The following is an 8,878-nucleotide window of genomic DNA, read 5'->3' on the forward strand; positions in this document are numbered from 1 at the left end:
AGATGTTAACTTTCTAGGATCCTACACTGCTCCCTGTGCAGCCCCACCATTGTACCAGTCTGACCTGGGCTTCATTAGCAGATGGCAACCGTATTCTTCTTGGGAAAAAAAAAATGTCCCTCCCAGGGTCCTTTTATGTTTCAACTAGGCACACTTCTGCAGGCCATGCATCGTTCCGAGAAAGTCAAAATTAGACGTTGAGAAGGAAACGTCTTCTTCCCTCATCATATTTTTATTTAAAAAACGTTGTGCAGGACATATAGAATAAAAAAAAAAAATTTGGAAAACAATGGACGTTTTGCAGATGTGTCACATTATTTTTTTTTGCAGCGATTGTTTTTATTCTCAGAAACAAAGTCTTATCTTCACAGACAGCAAGTACTTGTAACTGAGGTAATGGGCGCACCATTTATGAAGGAATGAGAGGATGCGTTTGGTATCAGTGCTTAATTTGAGCTCGTGGTTTCCGGTGCTAGGTACAGGCACTTAATTGTCAACACCAGCGCTTGTTACAGTCTGCCACAAGGTGGTGCTGCCCGTATAATTTATAGATGACCGAAACAAAAGTTGATTATTAATTCAATATTGTCATTAAAAATAACTTTTACCTGACACCCATGCCATTCTTATGGCTTTGGGGACCTTGAAAAGTCTGAAATGTCACACTTGTAGGAGTGTGATGGTAAGAAGTTGAGTTGTTACTAACACTGGCAGCATGGCACGGGCAATGTGTGGTGCAAATTGCAGTGGCCTCCTGACAAGAGTCCTGACACAGATTTTTTTTTTACAAATTAGGCACTGGTTTGGTTTAACCATTTTTCCTTTACCAAGTCTGAGTTGCGCCTAAGGTCTTGTGTGGCTTTACATGAGCCAAGTTATGAAAATATTTGACATGTAAATCATGCAACAAACGTTAAAATGACATAATCGCTTTAAAAATCAAGCAAGTATTTTTCTTTCATGCAGAAGTGTTTCACCTTAGTACATCAGATTATATCACTGCAAGCAATAAAAGCCATTTATTAAGTGTGATACTTTTAATATGGGATTTCGAATCAATCTTGCCTCACTTCCATCCTGATCATAGCGAACTAAGGCAAAGGCAGTTCTCATATGCATAAAGTATGCTGCCTACAATCTAATATATAGAGCAACATTATAGGCTAATAAAATAAAAACAAACATTTTTGTACAGCGCACATGCTGAACTCATGTATAGGAAGGTGATCTCATGTGACAATTAAGAAAAAGGGAGGCTTGTTGAAATAAAACATTTGCCTAGGGTTGCACTATTTGGTGATGATGAGAAGCAGGGATTGTTCCCATGTTTTATGATTTCACATTAAGCAGTTCAGTCACTGCATGGCTATCTCTTTCTCTTGCCCGTCTTTGGATCAAAGGTCACTGCTTTGTCTTTCTTTGAAAGCTCAGCTTGTTTTAGGCTCAAGGGTCAAAGAGTACCTAGAGTTAAATCAGTGGCAGGCATGTGGCATGAGCCTGGCTCAAGCTTTCAGTGGCTCACTCGCCATTACTTTCATTGACCTAAGCTGCTTTGAACGCACTAAGGCCATGCACTTGGGCCAGTGTGTGCTCCGTCATTGCTTCCAATGTGTTCCAGAAATACTTACTATGCAAATAAAGACTTTTATGCCCGCCCCATAGCCTTCAAATCAACATGTGTGGACTGCAAATACTCAATCAATCATTCTTCTACTGGTACTAAGAGTTACACTTCCACTTGGTACCAATGAATAGAATAAGTGTGTAAATATTGATACGTATCGAATTCCACATCTTTTCATGAAAGCCTTTCCCCTAGTTTGCTAATTAATTACCTGCTGCTATGATTGGCAGAGAAAGTAACTGAGAACAGTCTCAAGCTGCAGGGAGCACTCTCATGCGAGTTACAAAAGGGAAGTGCCAGAAGAACTCTTACACCATTCACAAACCGGTGGTCTTGTACTACTGACAGTAGCCCTTCACAACCCCTCTCTTCCTTTCGGAAATACTCATACATCTTACAGACTAGTAATTACACATTAATCACTGCACTTTCATACCCTTCACAGAGTGGTAGCCACACACAACCAGTAATATTCTCACAACCCTCTTGAAGCAGCAGTGACCCACTACTGGAAGGACTTATGCCCTCACACACCAACAGTCACACACTACCTATTACACTCTCACACCCTTCACAAACTAGCAGTTACAACTGGAAACACTCATGCACCTCTCATGGACTAGCCATAACACAATATCAACCACACTCAACCTTATCTCTCGCTATCACTCACATAATGTCTGAATTTGGTCTGGCTAATAACTGGGAGAACCTCATTATTTATTGCTGACTGTGTTAGAGGTATTGTAGATAGCCGAGTGGGTGAATGCAACAATAAGTTAAGGGTTTATGAATGGATTTATAGATGACTGAGTGCATAGTTGGATGAATGAGTGACTGCATGGATAAAAGCATGGAGGCACTTTCAGATAAATGCCAGACCAATCGGATTTGCCAGTGCTATTTTTGTTGGAGGGAGCATCTTTCCACTCCTATTTCTTCACTCACTTTTTGTCTGTATTTCTGCTTTTTACCTTTGTCCGTTTTAGGTCTATTTCCACAAACTGCCTTAGCTGTCTATCACTGACCTATTGTTTAGAATACATTCTGTATACTTAGAGTGGGCTTTGTGTTTACCGTCTGCTTAGTACTGGATGATATTGTTGTCTAGCTAAGGTCTCTGCTCTTGATTTGATGGCTTTCTTCTTATGTGTGTGCTTGTCGCATCCAGGATCATTTCACTATTACAGGGTTTTGAATGAATGAGGTGTAGCCTTCCACTTATGATTTGAGGAGACTGCATGTGTTTCCTTGGTCTCTCGCCCATCCACTGGTTCATCCTAACATCCAACTGCATCATTTCCCCATGCGCTCTTTGTTTACTGCCCACCCTCTCTCCTGCTCATCTAATGCTTCCTGGTGCACCATGTCATACTCCTCATCCCACCTTCCATTATCTTAGTGTTTTTAACAAGTACTTGACAGCTACAAAGTGCTACGGGGCCCTTTGCTCTTTTTTGTGTTGCTGCATTCTTTCTTTACTTTTCTTTTTAATTACTGTTCTAAAATGGCAGTTGGCCAAGTCAGAACAGTAAAATAAATCGAAATGGCTGCTGGGCCATTACGATGCATGTCCACTCATGCATCACAACACATAAACATATGCATTGGTGAACATAGTTGAAGAAGTGTTTTCCCATTTTAGCTTCCATAGGAAATATATCTCACAACTACAGCCAAAACTACTCCACAGATTGACACCAAACTTGGCATGAAAGTGCAACTTTACTCCGAAACCATCCTTTTGTTCATTTGGTGTAGATCCCTTAGTTATTTGTGAAATAGTAGCTTTTAAAATGTGGATGGGTGGTCTTGAAAGGGTTAAAACTTTTGTATTTTTTGTCGGTTGAAAAGTCATTTTTTGATTTGCTTATTTATACATATAGTACCATTTGATAAGAATGCATGAAATTTGGTAGACACTTAGCCAGTTGAATGTACTCTTGTCTTTGTTTTCAAATTCATGCAGCACCATCCAGGGAGGACAGTTGCAAATGGGCGGAGAAAACATGTGTTTGTTCAAGTTTGGCACAGTGTGTGATGAATCTAGCCAAAAGTTGGCAGAGCTGGAAGGATTCGTTTTCTATTGGTATATCAAGTTTTATGACACTCCAGGGCAAAGTTAGAGTGTTGGTTAATAAAATATTAATTTGTTTAGAACTTTGGGAGTGTTTGAATTTGCATCTAATGTGGCAAGTTAAACCCAGTACAGGTATACCAGCTTTAGTTTTGTTCCAATGGGGGACTTGGGAGGGTGTTCAAAGTAAAAGCAGAAGGGAAAAAGCATTTTTGATTCACTAATATATATGGCGCCGTTTGATGGACCTGCACAACTTTTTGCAGAAACTTAGCACCTTTCACCATCTCTTCTATGTTTCCGCGGAGCCATTGAGAGGGCTAAATTTAAAGGGTGAGGCAAAATAGTTTGTTTGCTAATAACATTGGCACCGTGTGTTAAATCTGCACAAAATTTTGCAGAACCTTGAAAGGATTGTTTTTTTCTATTGGTAACTTCAGCATCGTTTGAATCAGCATCAAATGTTTGCAAGGACTTGGCAAGTTATACTCAGCACAGGCATTTTAGTTTTTGTGTAGACCCATTTGATGAGGGGGTGTTGAAGAAGAGGGTGAAAACATTTTTGATTCACTAATAGCTTTTGCACAGTTTGACAAATCTGCATGAAAACTGGTAGAGACTTATCATGTTTGGCCTTCTCATCTTTGCTCAGTTTTAAGTAGATCCCTCGAGGTGAGCGGTGCAGAATTCAAGACAACAAAGAAATGTTCATGTGCTAATTCTTTTGGCACTGTTTGATGAAGCCACACAAAAGATTTCAGATATTTATTTTGTTTAGCCTTTTATTGATTAGGTTAGGTTTAGAGGAGATCTGTAGTGAGCAAAGTTAAATGAGGGGGAAATAAAATGCAATCACAAATAACTTTGGTGCAGTTTGATGAATCTGCATGAAATTTGGAAGCTATCAAATTAAATCCAGTGCAAGGCAGGCCCTGTAACCAACCCGGCTGCTCCCTGCTAAATGCTCTGCACAGCCTAGAATGGGCACATTACAGGTGAATGTGGTGTATCATTAAAAACATTATGAAAACCTGTGAGGCAAACAAACAGTTAAAGGTCAGTTATAATTTAGCAAACACAAACCCCCAAAATACCTGAAATATGTCAGTTATGGTTAGCAGTGCATAATGCACAGCACTACTCACACCCATGCAGTGCTTAGAGCAAACCTTGGCAGACAGCATGGAGACTAAAAAAGGCTGTCTACAAAGAGCAAAACAGGACACGTTATGGTGTGCATTGTGCATGGTACACACAATCTTGCTGATCAAAAACAATTTTTTTACCTATTGACATTTTAAATGTATGGGATTAGATTTGTACTAAAACCAAACCAATACTAGCATAGCCTACATACACCAGGATTCAGGCTGAGACCACCCAACTCCTTTTGTATACTTATACATAACAACTAACAGCAGAGTCCTGATCAAATCAACGTATCTCTCGGTGAAAGGCTGATAACAAGGTACCAGCACCGCTAAGGTTCGATCCCCTGACCCAAAACCTGCCGAAGCCAAATCAGCCCGGCCTTCTGCACAAATATGGGTACATGGGAGCCCCACAATTTGAAATCAAACCCAAAAACACAATGCCAGCTATAATTTCGACCCCTATAAGCTTTCTTCTTACCCAGCGCTTTCATGTAACCTTCGAAGTTCTCATTGGTTTGCATTTCCCAGGTTCCATTGTAATCGGCAGGCATTGCTGTGTCTGGGTGAGCTCAGATGCTGCGGTCTAATTTGAAGCAAGGAGCTGCAGCTGAGTACGGTACAGCATTACACGTTTATACCTTTGGGGAGGGGCAAGGTTCACACGCGTTCATGATAAGAGACAGGCACAGTCTGACATCGGGAAGATAATCTGCAAAGAACTTTGGAACTTTGCTTTTTTATTAATTAGGTTCAAAAGGGTAAGGATCAAAGCACACGCAGTTTTTTTACGAGTAAGGTAAATTCGGACTGATAAAGGACTGATACCGGTCAGCATGCGACGTTTAAGCAAATCTATGGCTGTACATCTGATGCAATATACAAACTAGGAAGAGTGAATATACTTAAAAGTATCATTGTGCATTTATTTCATTGTTTAACTGGGGACAGCACACCTGTTCCCTCAATACAAGAAGTTCCAAAGCCTCCTTGACTTCCCACTGTCTGATTATAACATTGCCTAAGTTGTCATATCAGTAGTTTTTTTTTTCTTTTTTATTCTTTGACATGTATATATTACCATTATTTGAGATTCTCGTGAACCTTTGATCATATTCATATCATTTTTTCCTGTTATTTTTTCACTATATTGATGTCCATTGTATAACAATGTTTTTCTTTATTATTTATTACTCTATATATGCATTGGTAAATGATTGTCCTTATGAAGTATTGCTTGTATGGTCATATTAATATTTTCAATAAACCTTTTCTTGAATTTAACTGGGGACAGCAAAAATGGTGTACAAACATGATGCGCTTTGGTAATAAGAATGTCCACAATCATGAGCACAGTGAGGAGCAAACGTCCCTGAGGCTGCAGTTTAGCAGATCAGACTTTTATCATCAAGATGTATCTTGTGATGTGTGGGCGACTCTCTGTTCAAATTATGTTCTCTTTTAGATTTACTCTCCCCACCTAGCCTCGAGATATGCAGTAGTAGATCAAATTACATTTCGACTTCCGAAGTGCTAAATTTAGAAAGTTTGCAGATCGTGATGTGATTTTTTTACTCCCTTCAAATTTCCCCTCAAACAAAGTAATCTGCTAAGGAAGTATCTACAACATATTTTTTCAATGTGCAGTAATATGTCACCCCAAAAATTGGTTTTGCTCAGTTTTCCCTGGGAAAAAATGTAACTTCCACGGGACTTTGGTCACCTAGCGTAGTTGTGTGCCAGAGCGTAGGTCACTACTCTTTTGAACAGACATTGGGAAAACTTACTAATTTCCTTTTATAATGCCATTTCTATTGGGGTTGTTAAATAATCCTTGTAATTTCACATTAAGTGATGTAGTTAACACACTGAAGTACATTTTTTTTAGTTAAATATTTTTTATTTGGAATCAAAAAAGGAAAGTCAAGATTACAATCGTCAAAAAGAGGAAGAACGGTGTATCAAAATACAGAGCATAGTGATTAGTGATTTAAATAATAATCTTAAAATACAAAGCTATAAAGTGTGATCAATAGTAAAATGTAAAGAGCTGAGCAGAATACATTTCTAACTATAATTGATTTGATATTTTATACAAAAAGGGGTGAGAAGAAAGAAAAAAAGAATAAAAAGAAAATGGAAAGAAATAAAAGGGAGAAAGAAAGGGTAAAAGGGAGAGATATCGAAATTGGGATAAAGATGAGTGAAAAGACAAAAAAGTAGTGAAGGGAAACCAGATTTCATTTTCTGAGCTAACGATGAACAGGAAACAGTAGATATTCTGTGCTCATCACAAATAAGATTCCACCATGTTAACGAACATAGTTTAGAATGATCTTTCCAACAAGTAAGTATAACTTTAAAAGCGAGTGCAATAAAAAGATCAAATAATGGTTTCGGAAATTGGTCATCAAAATAATCAGCAATAGTTCCAAAAAAACATTCTGAATTGATAGTGGTATATTGCATTGGAATATCGCTGAACATTTGGACAAATAGATTTCCAAAAAAGGGTTGTCGCCTGCTCATTTGCCTGTCGCGTGGGCTCTGCTGAGTTGTGAGGGAAGCCAACTGTAAGCCTATGGGGAGACTCCAACTCCTGAAAGCCCCTGCAAGTAATCACGTATTAAAGTTCGCCACGCACATGCACCCGGTGTTGTTGCCTGCTCATTTACCTGCCGCCTGGACTCTGCTGAGTGTTGGTGGGGAAGCTTCCTGCAAGCTGATGGGGAGACTACAACTCCAGAAAGCCCCTACAAGTAGTCGCGCATTTAAGTGCGCCACACCCGTCGAAGCCGGAGGTGGCTGGGCTGGGCCTCCCCTCTAACGGGTGAACAATGAGGGAATCCATTTACCAAGCATCACTGGAAGGAGCCCCCCAGATCATGGGTAAGTGGAAGGCAACAAGTGCAGCCGCCCAGGGTGGGGTGATAGTGAATACACTGGATGCATTTTTAACAAGGGCGGCAAATGTCCTTTCTAAAGAAATAGAGCTCACAGAAAGTCGGCTCTTTCTGGAAGAGGGCCGATGGAGCACAGGTTCAACTGTACTTATACCCGAGACCTGTGCTGAACTAATCGTCCCAGCCTCGATTGAGCCTCAAGCTCCCTGTTGTGATGGCTACTTGGGTGAGGACCCTGAAACCAAGCCCTCCTCCATATTGGAAGTAAACCTCAAACCAGTGGTTAAGAGGAAAAGGGGTGGGAAAAATGTAAAGCCGAAACTGGCAAAAAACTCAAAACCCAAGAGACTTACAACATCAACAGAGGGAGTGCCTAGTATGAATCAGTCACCTATTGCCAACTTTCGCTTGCCAATAAATGATGAGGCTGGATGGCTCAGACTCGAAAACATGGTTACCCTCCTACTTCAGCATTTAATACATAGACTGACAAGGATAGAAGAAAGCATATTCTCCCTTGGGTCAAAGGGTACTATAGGGATAGGAGCCGAGGGAAGGGCTGGGGGTCTCTACACTGCACTGAATATGGGAAATGTCCATTAAGAAGGGGTGTGTGGTCCAGGGGAGGGAAATACCACGCCACCATCACTGTTGATATCGTCTGCAGCTACCGCTTCCCTTGATCTCTCCCCGATAGTCCCCCGAGTCTCTGCACAGCATGAGTATGTAGCTGAAGTGGGTAAAATGGTGCAAAGAAGAGTACACTTGCCTCCGAAAGTGCACGACAAGGGGGAATCACATAAAGCGGTGGCCTTAAAGTTTATGGAAGGAGAGTATAATAGGCAGCGAAACCAAACCCTAGACCTCCCTCCTGCCGCTTCCCTGTTAGTCATGGTCTGGCAAATGTCCCGATATTGAGAGATGGGCAGAAAAAAATCAATGGAGCAGTTGATGGACAAGTACCTTCACTGGCTCACCTCGCGTGTCTATTTTGGGCCAGAAAGAAACAGGGGTTTAGCTAGCCATATTATCATGGCAAGGAGAGTGGAATGGGTGGACCCCTCAAATAAGAATTTAAAGAGGGTTGTAAAGTGATTAACTTTAGCGATTACCAACTGGTGAG

At 40.5% G+C, this 8,878-nt stretch overlaps 1 protein-coding gene across 1 annotated transcript in view; it reads right to left on the minus strand.

The window, feature by feature from the left end:
- Nucleotides 1-5,478, minus strand: part of RBP2 (retinol binding protein 2) — a 48,166-nt gene extending 42,688 nt beyond the window's left edge. Inside the window, exon 1 of the mRNA XM_078666100.1 lies at nt 5,334-5,478. Coding sequence (XP_078522226.1) covers nt 5,334-5,406 — 73 coding nt within the window. The 5' untranslated portion in view covers nt 5,407-5,478. The remainder of the gene's footprint in view (nt 1-5,333) is intronic.
- Nucleotides 5,479-8,878: the final 3,400 nt, after the last annotated feature.

Source organism: Lissotriton helveticus, chromosome 11 (genome assembly GCF_964261635.1).
Source record: "Lissotriton helveticus chromosome 11, aLisHel1.1, whole genome shotgun sequence".
Classification (NCBI taxonomy): Eukaryota; Metazoa; Chordata; class Amphibia; order Caudata; family Salamandridae; genus Lissotriton; species Lissotriton helveticus.